The sequence below is a fragment of the Micropterus dolomieu genome, linkage group LG05, assembly GCF_021292245.1.
Source record: "Micropterus dolomieu isolate WLL.071019.BEF.003 ecotype Adirondacks linkage group LG05, ASM2129224v1, whole genome shotgun sequence".
Taxonomy (NCBI): domain Eukaryota; kingdom Metazoa; phylum Chordata; class Actinopteri; order Centrarchiformes; family Centrarchidae; genus Micropterus; species Micropterus dolomieu.
The window spans coordinates 9197052-9213884 of record NC_060154.1 but is presented as its reverse complement, the minus strand read 5'-3'; the positions used below and the strand labels follow the sequence as shown (position 1 = coordinate 9213884).

The 16833-nt window shown below is 39.4% G+C and overlaps 2 protein-coding genes across 3 annotated transcripts; one reads left to right on the top strand and one right to left on the bottom strand.

The window, feature by feature from the left end:
• The first annotated feature begins 3028 nt into the window (after nt 1-3028).
• Nucleotides 3029-10763, top strand: prg4b (proteoglycan 4b). Of its 2 annotated transcripts, XM_046050519.1 has the most exons (15): nt 3029-3044; nt 3159-3237; nt 3557-3673; nt 3956-4078; nt 4448-4528; nt 4647-4706; nt 5287-5340; nt 5454-5717; nt 6187-6945; nt 7451-7537; nt 8086-8222; nt 8417-8573; nt 8708-8815; nt 9183-9311; nt 10182-10763. In XM_046050519.1, exons 2-15 carry the CDS (start codon nt 3171-3173, stop codon nt 10289-10291), a joined length of 2253 nt encoding a protein of 750 aa, XP_045906475.1. In that variant the 5' UTR covers nt 3029-3044; nt 3159-3170; the 3' UTR covers nt 10292-10763. The 2 variants fall into 2 exon arrangements, with proteins under 2 accessions (XP_045906475.1, XP_045906476.1); XM_046050520.1 differs by lacking the exon at nt 4448-4528.
• Nucleotides 10302-16377, bottom strand: tprb (translocated promoter region b, nuclear basket protein). The gene is made up of 11 exons (XM_046050521.1): nt 16354-16377; nt 15259-15352; nt 14408-14562; nt 14228-14281; nt 14002-14093; nt 13768-13877; nt 13537-13635; nt 13174-13330; nt 11837-11958; nt 11615-11710; nt 10302-10588 (listed from the first exon to the last, which is right to left on the bottom strand). Exons 3-11 carry the CDS (start codon nt 14546-14548, stop codon nt 10539-10541), a joined length of 921 nt encoding a protein of 306 aa, XP_045906477.1. The 5' UTR covers nt 14549-14562; nt 15259-15352; nt 16354-16377; the 3' UTR covers nt 10302-10538.
• Between the last annotated feature and the right edge of the window lie 456 nt (nt 16378-16833).

The window sequence follows — 16833 nt, the reverse complement described above, 5'->3', positions numbered from 1 at the left end:
TTGGCTGATTAAAGCTGCCAAGACAGAAGATGGCTCTTCGCTGCTCACAAAGCACAAACACAGTTTTGGATCCAGAAAAAGAAGCTGACTCTCCCCTCAGCGGTCCTCTCATCTCCCCAGGAGATCCAGTGTGAACGACATCCATCTGTGATAATAAGTGCTTTGTGCCTCGTCTCAGTGACATAAATGCCTTCTGCTGGCTGTCCCTCTGTGTCAGGTGTCTGCCTGTCTGTGGGCTTGTTGGCCTGCAGGGGAGGTGAACAGGGACACTGCTGCTCATGTGTGTGAACCATCAACATGGAGAGGAAGTCACAGCACCACCCTTTTTAATAAAGTAGGAATTCCATAAAAATGAAATTTAACACCCACGATGATGAGTAATGTTGTATTTCTTGTATACTTATATCAACATAACAAGAAAACAGATTTGACAGGAAAAGTCAAGCTGTTAGTCATTAGACCTTTCCTTAAATTAAGAATAAAAAAAATAAAATACAAAAACAATAATAATAACATTTAAAAAAGAAACAATTATTTACCACATAATCAAGATTAATCATAAATGATATCATATACAATTAATGTAGGAAAAGACTGAACATTAGAGTCGATTTGAGAATTAAGAATGAAGAAATGACTAAAATATGATAAGAGAGAAAGTGGCAAGTACATATTGTTTTAACTTGAATGATCTTACCCGAGCACCTGATTTCTCAGACTGGAAAATAAAGCTACAAAAAGAAGATGCATGACTACAGTTAAAGTTTATTTTTACACACATTATGCCTGGGAGTTGCACCACTGGAGCATTTAGGTCGTTGTAATTAGGGAACATAATGTCAGTCATTCATTCACTCCCCATCCAGATGGACGACAAGCTGCTTTCTCTAATCTTATGCCTGTCATGTCATCCTCTGGGGAGCATCCCAGCAGGTTCACTTTCAAAATTGTCTGAACTGGAGAGCAGTTTCTGCACACACATAATGGCCTAATAGGTGCAGCAGACTAAAGAGGCAATAGTCTAGTAAGACAAGACAGCTTCCACGGTGCAAAACTTTTAATTGCCTAAATTAAATTAGGACCACAAACTTAACAGTTCAAAGTTTTGCAATGAGACCATGTGCAGAAACTCTTTTTTCTTGAGCTTTTAGATTTCAAACAATGAAGTAAGGAAACTCAGCCAACCTTGTTAACACAAGGGGGCGCACTCATTCTACTTTCAATTTCCCAGCATAGCAGGAGTTGCCTCTGGGTCAGTGCTTTTCAAATCAAGATGTCAGGGGCTTGACACTTCCTCTTTTCATAGTGCTATGGTGGGGCAGTTGTTGTGTGGACATTCCCCTTAGTGTCTGTGTTTGTCTGACTGTTTGGTAGGCCTAGTCATTTCAACCAGATCCTGTTATCATGATTGCCTTGACACAAGTACACTAATGAGCGCTTTACCTCTAATTGGACCATGACATGATGGGAAAATACCATAGGCATGAACTGGTCCATCAGTACTTCCAACCACAAAATACCTACAGTGCAGACCAGCCCTAAATCATAAAACACATCAACACAATAATCAGTCTGCTGATTATAGAGATATATGGATATGACTATCCTGCATACACTGTATAACGCTGCAACGGTCTTAAATGTATTGTGAACATAAACAAAAGCAGGATAAACATATCATAATTATGATCCATTTTTACCATTCTGTCGATTTTAATGGAAAATATTCCCCCTTTCAGACCTTTAAAACATGTTAAAATAAGACAAGAGAAGGTGTATCTTTGGGCGAACTGGTCACATCCTGTAAACATATCCAAACTGATGCATGTACAAATAGCTTTTTTTAAGGAGTCACATTACAGTTGCACCTCTAAAGACTAACATCCAGTTGTTTTCATCCTTGAACACCTAACATGCTAATGACTAGGAAAAGAAATCATGTTGCATTTGATAAACATCACATCCATTTGTAGCTACCTTCCATCTTAATATTACAGGCCTATAACACAATACACACTACAATGACTGTAATTGCTGTAGTGCTGAATACATTCAGGAACAAACAGGGTTATCACAGAGGTTGCCACTGTACTGAAAGGTTACTGCGGAAAGCCAACATCGACTATATACCATGACAGAAAATATTTGTTGATAGATGAGAGAAACATAAAATATTGCTATGGTTAAAAGTTTGTCCTTCATTACATCCTGGCAGTGAAAAATAATTAAGTGCATTTAACGTACTGTACTTATCTAATCTACTTTAAAGTACTACTTGTTCTTTACTTGAATATGAGTACATATTATGCATTATAACATATGATCAGTTTATAAAACATCATACATTGTTATTGATTAACCTGCCCAAAAGCATATAAAGCAGTATAAAATTAGTTCCATATAAATTAGGTACACAAAATACTGCTTTCATGCTCATGCATCAATAACAATGATCCAAGAATATAATAATAGAATACTGACAGTGCTGATTCTTTCCACTGACTACTTAGACCTTGCTGTTAATGTGTGCTTTTACTTTAGCCTGCTTGTGCTTTAAAATCAGGTTAGTCACTGATGAAACTAGCTAGTGTTTAGCCAACCACCTGAGTTAGAACACCCTTAATCTTTTAAAGACTGCACAATAAAATACCCTGCTGACTTCTGAAGTTAATGAAATTACCTGACTGAGTTATTTGACAGTCCATATGGTATTGATTTGTCAAGCCAAATCTGTGATGATGTGAAGGTAGCTAGTTCACCCATTTGTGACTGAATAGCAAGTCACAACCACTTTTTTCATTCTCAGAAGTGTGTGTGAAGTCATCCATCTGTCTAGCACAGATGTTTGTTGACTTGCTTCCAGCTGTTTGTGGGGAATCATGATGTCTAGACCAGTGGTCTGGCTGGACTGGGGGATCCTCCCTTAAAGCCTGTGAGATCATCAAACTAAATCTGTCAATTAACTGGAAGTCAGCTGGTCTCTCAGCCTTTTAAAAGCAGTCGATTCAAACCTTCAGCAGAACTCTGACAGAAGCGCCAACAAAGTAGGTCACTTTTTTCTTTACTCTTCTATCTCTCAGGATTCAGACATGAACTCTCTCCTGACACAAGGGAAATCAGGTGTATTTACTCTTAGTGTGTCTCCTGCTTATTTTCAGATTTACAGAAGGATGTCTTCCACTTTACTTTATGCTGTTATTTTGCTGGCTTGTGCCTTGACATTTAGTGCTGCTCAGAGTGAGTATAATTTGTGTGACAAATGTTTCTCTATGAAATACAAATAATGGACATATATTCTTCAGTATTCCAGAAACATGAATGTAGTTTTTTTCTGAAATGTCTCGTGTTTTCTGGCTGTACTCATTCATGTTTACTCTGTTAATAATTATTTTCCTGAGGGTGAAACCTCTGGCACCGTTGTATTATCTACAGACTATGTCCTCAAGTAGACTATGTTGTTGGAGAAAAAATCTAGAAGTAAAATGCAAAAATCTTATTTTTCGTACAACATGTTGCTCTCTGACATTTCTTTCCATTTGCTCTTTCCCATAAACAGCAAGCTGCAAAGGACGATGTGGTTCTGAGTACTACAGGGGTTTCATGTGCCAGTGTGATTATAGCTGCCTGACTCATGGAGAGTGCTGCAAAGACTTTGAATCTCAATGCACCACAGGTGAGACTTTTCACTCCTGATATATTTACAACCACATAACTAGAAGTACCAGAAACATTTACTCTGATGATCTCAACCTACAGAGACTGATAACAACATTCTGTGTCACTGATGAAATCCTTTATTACTGATTTGGTTTGCACAGATTTTTACAACATTTCATATACTGCATGGATGTTCCATTTGAATAACTAAATCATTATGTTAGTCTAATATAATCAGCACAGTGTAGTCATATTGTCTCTTTGTTGTGCTGAAGCCTGCTGTGTTTGTGTGCAACAGAAAACTCATGTAAAGGGCGGTGCGGAGAAAACTTCAAAAGAGGCCGGCTGTGTAGCTGCGACTCTGATTGCATGAAGTACAAGCAGTGCTGTCCAGATTACAAGAGCCACTGTGATGCAGAAGGTAAGCCTTGTCAAACAAATTCAGCATGTTTGTGTGTGTGTGTGTGTTATTTTCTGCATGTTTACAGATTTCCTTCACAGTTTCACAGTTAAATCACCATGATATTTGCAGTCAATATTTGATGGTCATTTGACATATGGCTAGCAAATTCACTGACACAAAATGCACTGTCATGCAACAACTGTAATAATGGCAATTTGAGATTGACAGATGTGCATCAAAGGTGAAGTGCAATGAATCAAGATTATTCTGACATGGCGATCTTGCATGTCCACCAGCATGTGGAGTAGCATGCAATGCATGCAGTAATCTGCACCAAGGCATTGGGTTAAATTTGACAATATATTTCTGTCTTGGTAATTACCACAGAAGAAATCAATGGAGCAGCCAGTGCACCAGCACCAGTGAAGACAATTTCATGCAATAATGTAAATGATAACAAGCCCAAAGGTATTTTTGACTTGGCAAAAAGGTTGATTTTTTCCTACATTTTAAGTGATGTAGGATTTATGGCAAAATGGATTTGCAGGGTTAACTCTCTAACCATTGTTCATGAATATTTCCATAGAGCTGACTTTGAATGAAGCAACAGAGCAGGATTCTACTTTCAGCAAGGGAAACAATGCAGGTGACTATGCTTTTTGAACTACTACTACTACTCAAGGAAGCTATATGAAACTTCGTGTTGCTACTTGATTCCAATGACAGAAACTCTTTAGTTTTAGATTACTTAAATGATAATTATGATCTGAACTCAATAGATTTAATCAGGCATATGTCAGAAAGATGGCAGGAAGATATTTACGGTGGACTGCCACACACTGGCTCTCTTGCTGTGGTTTGCTTTTGGGGCCAAGTCTCACCAGAACAAGCCAATAGCACAAGCCTCACCGAGAAACACAAGGAAGCAGTGTTGTTATGAGTGTGTAGGAGGGTTACGGGCACAGGCTCAGTCACAAGAGAGGAAAGCACAAAACGAAGCCAAGAAATTATAAAACAACATTTTCTTGGAGGTTTTAATTCAATAGCTGGCTTAGAATAGTTTTTGTGGGTGGAGATACTTTTGCATAAATGTCAACTTCTCTCTCAGGAGGAAGACATGTTGTAAATGCGTCAAATGCAGGAATAATAGATGATATTGATTAAAAAATGTGTGCCAATTATGAGCATTTACAGCATACTTTTTGATTTTGCTTATATGTCCACAGATGACCATTTAATTCCAATGGTCAGTCCAACATCATATCCGCAAGATGTTGATGGTGAGCAATGATGTGCATGGACAGTAAATCTAGCTGAGTGTCTTCCCCCCAGTAAAGTTTCATGAGTGTGTCATGCAGGTGCACACCTTTTCTCACTTGTCACATTCTCCTAGATATGTACGGCCAGATTTTTCCCAATGATGGATTTTCCAACAAGGAAGTGGAGGACCCAGAGGCAAGTCCAATCCCAGAGAGCACCAGCGGATATGGATCATCTACAGCTGACCTTCTGGATCGAATTTCTACTGAACCCACCCACGATCCAGAAACTATGGAGTTCAGTACAAAGACATTTACAGTCGTCTCTCTGACACAGATGACTCTCTCACATAATGAACTGACACAGACAGATGACAGCCCCTCCACCAAGAGCAAAGGTATGTGAGATCCAGGTATTACCTGGCAGAAACAAATACATGGGGGGCAAATTAAAGGAAGAACAACATAAAGGGCCCAAGCAAGATGTTGTCATAGCACCAGCCACCAGAATAGCTTCAAAGCTGTAAAAGAAGAGCAAGCCTCCAAAGTACATTTAAGAAGTAATTTTAAAAATTAGAGTTTATCACTAGCCCTCTGCCAAGACTTTCCTTGCATTGGTTTGTGCAATCAATACTTACACTGTATACTGATGTTTTATGACAAGTTCAAATAATTCAGTTCGAAGTTATTCTCCATGTTTGTGTGGAAAATAAATATTTTTCAAAGGAGGATGGTTTTTCCTTTACTTTGCCACCTATCTGTACATGTTGCCATTTTCATTTGAAAATGTATAAACATGCTTTTTGCTAGAGTTGAGTAAATTTGATTCAAATGTAAGAGTTCCTAATCATGCTTGCCCTCCTCTAGATGCTACAACCAGCTCACCTGACCCAGGAACAACTCTCCCTCAGGCCACAACAGCAGCTTATTTTGTCTCCAGCCAGCCTATTACAACCTCAGTACCCCAAACAGAGGCTTCTCCTACAGCCAACACCCCAGAGCTTGAGACGGTAGGGCAGGCAGAAATACAGCCTGAGGATGACATTTTTCCTAAGGCACAGAATACTGAGCCGACTGGAGCCTCCACTGATAAACCAGAGGTTACAACCCTACCGTCCACCATAGTCCCCTACCCACCTGTGGCTTCAGTGTCCACAGGACCCACACAGGTCTCCTCCACAGTCCTGGAAAACTCTCTGGTCACCACTCTCCCTGCCTCATCAATGCCAGACCTGACACCCATCCCAGAGGCAACGACTTCAAACCCTGAACCAGATGATACTCAGAACAATGCAGAGGATGTCACAACAGATCCTTCCAGAGTTACCCCAGAGGGGTCTGGGAACCTGTCAGAGCTTGATGTCCCGACGACACACATTCCCTCATCCACAGAAGCAGTACAGGATGGCATTGCAGATGACGTTACACCAGGAGTTACCACTGCTGATCCTCTAAATGTCACTCCAGACCCAACCAAACCCACACCATATGAAGCCACCACAAAACCACAGGTCAAACCTGACCCATACAAGCCAAACCCAGCTAAACCCAGCTCCAAACCTGGGACTAAGCCTCTGGACACTGCACAAACTCTCATCATAGATGATCCTAGAAACTACCAAGGAGGTAAGAACTGTTCTTATCATTAGATTCTCAATACAATATCTATCGCCTCAAAGATGAGTCCTGTTACTGTGAGAGGGGAAACGTCAGTATGAGTATTAAAATTTCTTTCCTGCAAGCTCTGCAAAATTCTAATTTGTTTTACACGAGTAACACTATTAGAAAAATGGAGTCCTCTAGTTTCTAGTAAATATTTATAACTGCACACAGCCTGCTTTATGAGCTTGGTTGTTTTTTCATTATGCCTCTGGGTCAACAGAGCCACTTTCAAAGCGTAGCTACACTATATTAAGTGACAGAGGTGTCTGTTTTCTCACAATGTAAATTAATTTTTCTTTGAAACTGGAAATAAAGGTCAGATACTTAAGAATGGAAGGCAGAAGAAGTCTTTACAGCTCTTGGACATCAACAATACATTTAACAGAGTCTGTGATCGCATGTTTTCTTCATATTATTGTTTGTTTATCCAAACAGATGGTTTCCTCACAAATTTGTCTTTTTTCCACAGATGAAAACAACGATACAAATCTGTGTAGTGGGCGGCCGGTCAGTGCAGTCACTACGCTGAGGAACGGCACAATGGTGGTTTTCAGAGGTTAGTGCCAACCAGGCAGCTGAGGAGTACTTTCAGCCTCATTATCAGTCATTATGGATCTATGAAGCCTACTACCACCTAATTAACATACAAGAGATCAGTGGTGGAAAGTAACTAAGTATATTTACTCAAGAACTCCACTTAATTTTTTTGAGGTACATGTTTTATTATACTGCTTCAAACATCTACTAAACTACGTTTCTAGTTAATTTTGAAATTAAGATTTCAGATGGAAAAAATAAATCTGATAAATTGTTAAAATACTACACAACCTTAAAAAAACAGTATTAACAATCTAATGATGTCATATAATAATACATCAGTCACAGGGGGCATTTGTTTGCAAAATGTTCAGTACATTTTGCTGATAATAATTCTGTAATTTTACAATTTGAACGCAGGACATTTACTTGTAATGAAGTATTTTGACATTGTTGTATTGGTACTTTTAATTGACTAAAGAACCTGAGTACTTCTTCCTCCACTGCAACAAGAGTGCTGTTGTATTCAGGTGGACCACCCTTACACAGCAGTGGCTTTTTTTTCAGGGCACTACTTTTGGTTTCTGGACAGAAACAGGGCGCCTGGTCAGGCCCGTGGCATCACACAGGTGTGGGGCGTCCCTTCACCCATTGACACTGTGTTTACCCGTTGCAACTGCCAGGGAAAAACATACATTTTCAAGGTAAACTTACTCATCTCATTCAAACCAGGGATATCCTGGATGTGACCCTTTGCACTCGAGGCATTTTTGCTGCTAAAAACACAATCAAAACTCTTTCTATATATCCTCTTTACCAATTATCCACATTTGTAAAGGGCTGTACAAATATCTTTTAGCTGCCTGAGGTTTAACGGTTCGGTTTGTGATCTTTGCAGGGAGTCCAGTACTGGAGATTTGAAAATGATGTTTTGGACCCCGACTATCCAAAGGTCATTGAAACAGGCTTTGATGGGCTTCGGGGCCACATTACAGCTGCCCTGTCCGTGCCTCAGTACCAGAGGAGGAGAGAATCAGTTTACTTCTTCAAGAGAGGTGATGAACTACTGTCTGAGTTTCTTTTGTGTTATTGTACATCTTGCTTTCGGTGTACAACAAAATGTTTTTATTATTTTCATTAATTAATAAATATATCAAGCTATTGTTTTGAATGAATAAATTTCCTCCAGGTGGACAGGTCCAGAAATATTCATACCAGTTTGGCACCAGCCCAACATGTTCCAGGAAACCCCAGTACGCCAATTACACAGGCCGCAACAGAATGGTTCGACAAGCAGGTAACAATGACACAGATTGCATCTTATTTTTCTCATTTGTGCAGTCCTGTATAAATCTAAACATGAGTGTACTGGGTCTTTGCTGAGCATTTTAACGCAACCCATGAAAACATGCTTTGAGTTACAACACATGTAGTTGTAGAAAAAGTGAGTCATGCTTTTGCAGGGGTGAGAGGTGCAGCAAGGTCCATCTTGTAAATAATTGGAAAGTGGAAATAAATTGCCAGTGTTTGATTTATGGGACTGCAACTGTTGAAGGGCAGTGAGGTTAAACACAAAATAATCAAAAAGTAAAATGATGTTGACACATGTCAACTGAGGAAAAGATTAACTATATAAATTTTACACTCCAATGTTTGGTTTCCAGTGTCTCTTCTAGGGCCAACTGTCAACATTCGGACGTCTTGGGAAGGTTTCCCCTCCACCATCACAGCTGCTGTATCCATGCCTAACAAAAGAGAACCAGAGGGATACAAATACGTCGTCTTCTCCAGATGTAAGTCAAGAGTTTATACCAGTGCTGTAGTCACTTTTAGGCAGATTTATGGAGTATTATTCGAAGAGTAAATCATTCCAGTACTAAGGATTTGTTGGAAACTACAATATAATTTCTAACCAAATTTATAAAATCAAGAAAGAAACTCATTGCCTTTTTTTGGATTAGCTCCCCACACACGCTGGTTGAAAAACACTGCATGCAATGGAAGCCTCTACATTTACAGAGCTGAACTCAAAGTTAAAGGTCCTTAAGCAGGAATTGTTATTTATTAGTTAATGGCCTTTTCCTTCACTTCTGTTCATAATACAAATAATATTTAATTGCTCATTTTTAAAAGAACAACACCTCCCTCACTTGTCTGTCTGAAGCATGACTTTTGTTACCCTCGCTCACATCATGTCTGAAATGCCCAACAAGGACCATGTGCGTCTGGGTGTGTCAGGGTGGGGTGGCGGATTAGGCAGCCGTTAAAGTTCATTGAGTCACCTACGGCTCAAGGTTGTTATGGAGTAATCACAGTAAAATATTCCATTGTAATGATTTAAAGAATACCGTAGTTCCAGTCTCAGTTTGAAGCTTACAGTAAATGTGTCACATCACGAGAGGTTTACTGTCTAGTCATTTATGTCAATGAAGAAAAATTACAGCTCTTATAAATGAATCTCCTGCTGTAGCTAAAAGCTGTCCAAGTAAATGTTCTGAAAACTCTGAAGTCAAGACAGTTTTAAAGATGCATGAGACTCCAAATGCCAAATTCATGTTCACTAAAATGGAAACTGGCATGTACATCGATGAAAAGTACATCCTAAATGCATAAGTTAAAATGCTGTATGACCTCATCAACAAACCATTCCCTTTCTTTTGCAGCCAAATCCTACAACGTGAGGATGGATAGTGAACGTCCTGTGATTGCTGCTCCTGCAACCAACGCTTCACCTCAGAGCAGCGACTTATTTAAATGCACAAAGAAAGTCTGAGAAAATAAAGTGGTGTTTCAAAGTTTATTACATTCATCATAAAACTCACTGCTTCAGCATGGACTGATTACAAAAAGGTACTTTACAAGCACATTAAAAAACTAAAGCAAAACAAAAAACAACAGGGTTCAGAACAAGTGAACATTATCAAGGCTGAATACAGAATCTGAACACTAGAAAATGTCTTATGTGTTTCTGATGGGAACGGCAAGTTCTCCAGTCACCGACCAGTTTTCTCATTAGTGCTTCATCTCGCAAATCGCCTCCCATGTACACCCCGAGGAGGAAATCCCTGACCTGTTGAGATATAAATGTGCTGTTTTTTTAAACAAGCCTTAAACAAGCTTTAATGATGTCAAATTCTGTACAGTGAAATTATGAAATCTGTATGAAATTTAAAAGAATGATTCTGTATTTGCTGTTATTCTTCTAATCATTAAACTGAAATATAATAAAACAAACACATATTTAACACTATGACTTGTAATTAAATTGAAACAAGGATTTGTGTGCACATCATGACTGTTGGTCATATTCACCAGTCATATCATATTGCATTGGGTCTGGAGTGACATTTGAGCATATATACACTCACAGGTATAGCTGCTAAAAAACATGTTGCACAACAATAATGTGCCGTGCCATCCATCCATCCAATATTATTAAAGAGAAAGAATTTCATATTTCATTATTAAACTTTTTATTCATAAGTCTGAATTTACAATAATATGGCAGTATTGTTTAAAACAATGTGTGGAAACTTGCTATTTATTGGAATCACACATTGCATAACTCAAAGATAAACCAACTGGCTGATTTTTTTACATATTTGTTTATGAATTTCAGACTTTTAGACAGTACAAATATGGCAGAAAATGAGGTGAGACATGTGGAATGACATGGAACAGTGGACTTTGTGGTTTAAACTCGTGGGCAAACAAGAAGCCCACATGCTACTGATTTTAATGTGAAAATACAAACACTATGTGAAACAGCATCACTTTTAGCTTATTGGGTGTTTTGAACAGACTGATTAATATTTTCTATATCGAAGTACAGATGACTACTCTTGTTTTCATTCACAACATCATACCATGAGCACAATTTTATAATCCATTTGTGGTAATGCTGTTGGAGATACATAATTTCAATCAAATTTTAATGCTTTTTATGATTTTGTTTTTCTTAATTTGTTCAGCTCTACCACCTAGTTTTATTCATCTGAAAATGAGCCATGGGCTAAATAAGCACTAAACTTCTGTTGGTCTGAAAGAGTTTCACAGTACTGAGCTACATTATCATTATCATCTTTTCATATGTTACCTCCTCTCTTCATGCGACCACCGCGGTGTTCAGGCCAGCGCTGCAGCTGTCTGCTGGGTCCAGGTCGAGAGGGTTTAGGTGGAGCACTGCTTGTATCTAGAAAAAAAAAATAAAACATAACACAGCAATCAGAACTGTAAACTTATTAAAGATACATAGGAGAGAAATTAAATGTTAAAATAGTTATTGACAACAGGGGTCGGTCATGTGGCTAATATGTACCTGCAGAGCTGGAGGATGGCTCCTGGCTGGTGGAAGGGAGGCTGGCCTTGTCAGATGGCTGGCTCGGCTCCTCCATGTCTCCCTGCGAGACCACTGGATCCATTGACACTTCTGCACTGGACCTGGTATAAATTGACACAACATGCATGGGATCTGATCAAGTCATGTAGTCTTAAAATCATCTAAACATCAAAATCCATAAGATGCACTTTTTGTAAACTTGCAAACTTCAGTAGAGGTTTATATTTGATTCAGCTATAGGCATTATCAGAGGAGAGAGCAAGAGATCTTTCAGTAAATAAAGAAAGGGTCACATTTCATATGAGGCTTGAAGTGTGCATGGCAGCAAGGTGGTGAGAAACTTGGGTGTCATGATTGATGACCAGCTGTCCTTTACAGACCATGTTGCTGCTGTCTCTTGGTCATGCCACTTTATCTATACAACATAAGGAAAATCAGGCCCTTCCTCACTCAGTACGCCCCCCAGCTTCTGGTACAGGCCATGGTTCTCTCTCGCATTGACTATTGCAATGCCCTCCTAGCAGGTCTCCCAGCTTGTGCGGTGAAACCCTTACAAATGGTTCAGAACGCAGCAGCACGTCTGGTTTTTGATCAGCCCAAAAGGACTCATGTCACTCCATTACTCAGTGACCTCCACTGGCTCCCCGTGGCCTCCAGAATCAAATTCAAGTCATTAATGCTTGCATACAGAGTGACTACTGGGTCTGCACCCATCTACCTAAACTCCATAATACAAACTTACGTTCCTTCTCGGCCGCTACGCTCCTCCAACGAACGCCGCCTGGCTCTTCCATCCCTTCACACAAAGCAATTCCAGTCCCGGCTGTTCTCATCTGTGACACCACGATGGTGGAACAAGCTACCACACGCCATCAGAGCAGGGGCGTCCCTCTCTAACTTCAAGAAGCTCTTGAAAACTCATCTCTAACATGCACTTCCTGTGCTCTTCTTTTTCTATCCCCTACAATGATCTTGTATTGATTGCACTTTTTGTTAACTCTTACTTCCTTCCCTAGGTATCTACCCCATTGATGTGATATGTACTGCGAGCTCTTACTAGGATTTATTGCTGCTCTTACTAGTATGTATTGTCCGTTGTAGATCTGTAGTTGATGCTCTGTTGATGCTTGTATGTTGTTCCTCAAATGTAAGTCGCTTTGGATAAAAGCGTCTGCCAAATGAGTAAATGTAATGTAAAATAATGAATGCCACAGTTAAAAGGCAGGGAAAAGCTTGCTGCCTTCAGAGCCAGAGGTCTGAATTCCAAAATGACACATCAAAAGATAAGACAGACAGCAGAAAGGAGCGAGCCTCACCTATCAGTGTCTGGCTCCAGGAAGACGTCGTCTCTCTCCTCCCCTGTGCTGGCTGCTCCTGGCACAACCGGGCCTGGTGTGGACGTGCTCACCATGGGAACCGACTGGGAGGCGTGTTCAGTGGTGTCAGACTGAGCCACCTCTGAGAATACAGTTACTGGAAGAGAAGAACATAAAAGCAAAAGATACACTTACTGATGTTGTGGAAGCAGCTGATAGCAATCCTAAATCTGAAAATTTCCACCCAGCTAACTGACTATTTTCAGAAACTGTAAACTGTGTTGAATATGTTGGTGAATAAGGTGGGTCTACAGATAAACAAAAAAGTTACATTCAAATCAGACTGACAAAAGAGACAGATACCTGGTGCTGCAACTTGCAACGGTGTAGTGGGAACGCTGCGTCCACCAGACTCTTCTTCATGAGTTGCTAGGAACAAGGGGCTTTCATATATTCCAAGACCTGAAGACAAGAAAAAGAAAAAAAAGCTTTCACATTCAGTAAAAAATAACTAAAGTCATCTTTCTGTTGCAGTTAATGGTTGGAGTTTAATGCCATTTTACATAAACTATCTCTCAACATGTGTTCGAGTACCTCCTTGTGACTCGAGCTGTCCTAGGTCAGAGTGCGAGGAGGAGCTAGTCGGTGGCACGTCCTCTGAAAGACCAAACCTGAAGCGAGGTACACCAGCCACTTGGGTCGAACTGGAAAAAAAAAAAAAACCCACATCCAGTCATCCAGTGCATTAAGACAATGAAGTAATATATTTTAGGTTCTCATGTACTGTGTTTCCGAGGTATTCCGACATCCTGTGTGCGTTGGACTTACTGGATGGCCTGATCAAAAACATCGGAGCGGTGTGGCACCACTAGAGTGGGAGTGCTGGGAACCATCCTGTCATCATCTTCAAAGAAGGGCTGCTGCAGAGGTAGAGATGGCAGAATGTGTTTGATACAAACATGTGCGCACACACAGAAATACAGGAGTAAATGTTTCATACAAACATGTATGAATAATGTAATAACTATAAATTCTCAGATGTTTTCAAACTTACAGCGCTGCCCGACACCCCGGAAGTGAGCTGAGGGACTCGACGAACAGGAATACGCTGTGAAGTTACATTTTGCAAAACTGATTAGCAGTACTTGTGAGTAACACAGACATTAAAAGATTACAGTGAAAAGTACATTTCTTTAAATTTATACTCAGGGCAGACTTCTCTTCATATCTGAACCTGAGCAGGTGGCCCCAGTTCTGATGTCGGGGCAGGGTGGATGTTCAGGCGAGGGGGCAGCTGATGTGCTGGTCTCCGTGGCGACTGGGGCATCCTTGTACCAGAGCTTGTGATAGGTTGTTCTGTAGAGAAGGCCTCCATTGTACTGCCCTCGACTAAAACAGTGGAAATATCAGGTCCATATTATTAGAAATAAATATACTGCATCAGAGCTAAGAACTGTGAACAAAATAACCAGAAATAACCAATCCACTCTTAATTTAATTTATATGCTTGAATATATATTCAAAAGTTATCAAAAATGGGAGAAAGTCATATTTGAGAAGACTATGCTTGTTCAACAACTTACGGAACAGCTGCTACAGCTGTTTTGTCAAATAGTGTTTTGTAATAGGCGCTGTAACTGCCTACACATTGCTGCACTGTAGAGAAATCTTTCATTGACGTTGCGTTGTTCTCTACTGTACTGTTTTGTCGTGAGTAATTACAGGTTTGTTTGTTTTTTTAGAAAATTTGGACGGTTCCCTAATGGAACCAGAATTGTCTGTTTTTCTCATCAAGGGCCACCCCAACAGTCTGATGTACTAATTATGAGTTTTGCATTTAAGACACCAGCTATATAGGGCCACAAAACAACTCCAAAGTAAAGCAACCTTTATGTGCCCTCGTTGGACATGACCTTTATTTTGGCTTCAACTCTTCCCTTCAGACAGACAACAACATATTACATCTTTCTCAGTCATCGTGAAGTGTCAGATAACTAATTGTATGGCGGGACAGTTTGTGAGCGCATGCGGTGAGTCTGAGGTGGGTCTATGTATGTGCGTTTGACAGGCTTTCCTGGATCTTACAGTTGGGTGTCTGGGAATCTGCTGGCCTCTGGGTGGAGTCAGACGCCCCTAAACTCTCCTCTGTCTCTGTGCCTGGGTCTGTTACATCAGCTCCCTGAGAAAGGAAAGAACAAAGGAAATAAAGAAAATGGGTGGTAAGAGAACAGGAAAGCCACAAGTAAAATTTTAAGAAAGTTAAACAAGGGCAAATAAAAAAGACAAGAGAGAAAAAGAGGAAATGTGAAGATGAGAATTTAGAAACACCGGAGCTGGGTAGAATCAGAGGAAGCGGGTTATGGGATGGTTCCCGCACACTACAGATGCCAGGACATTCTGGCAGAACACCACATACAGATGATGATTAATTTCCTTCCTGTATGGAACAAAGATGCCCTTCAGAAAAGGCCAAAACTTGTATAAAAACAGTCACTTTTTATATATATATATATATATATATATATATATATATATATATATATATATATAGAGCGAGAGAGAGAGATAGAGCGAGAGCGAGCTTAAATGTTGGACCATCAAAAGAACCCACACAGACAGTAGGCAAACTTTATAAAGTATACACACAATTTCAAATCACACAAAATCATCATAATGGTTTGTTTGATTGTTTAATTACATGTCACATGCAATATTAAAGCCGTTTATTATATATTATCCCTCTTTTATATTTTACTAATTTTAGGGTCATTAGGGTCTGTAATTCTGCCAAAATAAAAGCCAGCAAACAAATCTGGCATTGGGAATTATTACCTGTAACTCACAAAGACAGTTATTTCATTTGTATTTAAAATACTCTTCTACTTTCTTTCAATATTGGAAATACATTTTCTAACCTGACTGCTGAAAAAAAACAAGAAAACAGAAAAACTATTTAATAATGAAACACCCATGGGTACAAAAAGTACAAAATAAGGCCACTAAATAATGTTACCACGATGAAACATTACATGATATGTCCTTTAACAAGACACACTGCTGTCATACATGGTCTGATGAAGGCTACATGCAACGCATCAGCAGGTTTGTCAGCCCACTGACAATAAATACAATTTCCCAATTAAACATAGACACATTAGGTGATTCTGTTGCTGTTTTGACCTTTGAAGTGCAGTCTTTTTTCTTGTTTCTGTTTTTGGGAAACACACAACACATATTTGTTAGATTTAAATTTAAAAGTTTAAATTTGACTAATCCAGTATTTTGAGTAATATGTCTGAAGAATTTCTGTGTTAACTGCTTCACAGTTGAATAAATATGTATTTCATTTTTCAGTGATCACAATCTCTGATTTGTATTGTATTTTTTTTAACTTTCCACCCAGGATTTGAAGATTCAAGGAAGAGTCAAATTGTTACAAAACTGGTCATCTGCTGCCGACAGAGGCAGAGATGATGCCTGCAGTTTATATTCAATTGCTTGGTAATAAACTTCAGTCATCGTTGCAGCTGGTAGAGTCCTTTTTCCTCTAACAACTGCCTTCAACATGAATCCATTTAAAAACACTAGACAGTGGTTTATGATTTCCCCACTTCAAACAACTTTCACACATGCAGATTACAAGTGAAAAAGAGTTTACTG

Bases quoted from the DNA above. Each gene is read 5' to 3' on its own strand.
- prg4b (XM_046050519.1), top strand. From the start codon at position 3,171: ATGTCTTCCACTTTACTTTATGCTGTTATTTTGCTGGCTTGTGCCTTG. The intron at 5,341-5,453 runs GTGAGCAATGAT...ACATTCTCCTAG, and splicing joins ATATCCGCAAGATGTTGATG to ATATGTACGGCCAGATTTTT. The intron at 5,718-6,186 runs GTATGTGAGATC...GCCCTCCTCTAG, and splicing joins CCCCTCCACCAAGAGCAAAG to ATGCTACAACCAGCTCACCT.
- tprb (XM_046050521.1), bottom strand. From the start codon at position 14,548: ATGGAGGCCTTCTCTACAGAACAACCTATCACAAGCTCTGGTACAAGG. The intron at 14,282-14,407 runs GTTCAGATATGA...GTAACTTCACAG, and splicing joins AACTGGGGCCACCTGCTCAG to CGTATTCCTGTTCGTCGAGT. The intron at 11,711-11,836 runs GTACATATTAGC...TTTTTTTTCTAG, and splicing joins GCCATCCTCCAGCTCTGCAG to ATACAAGCAGTGCTCCACCT.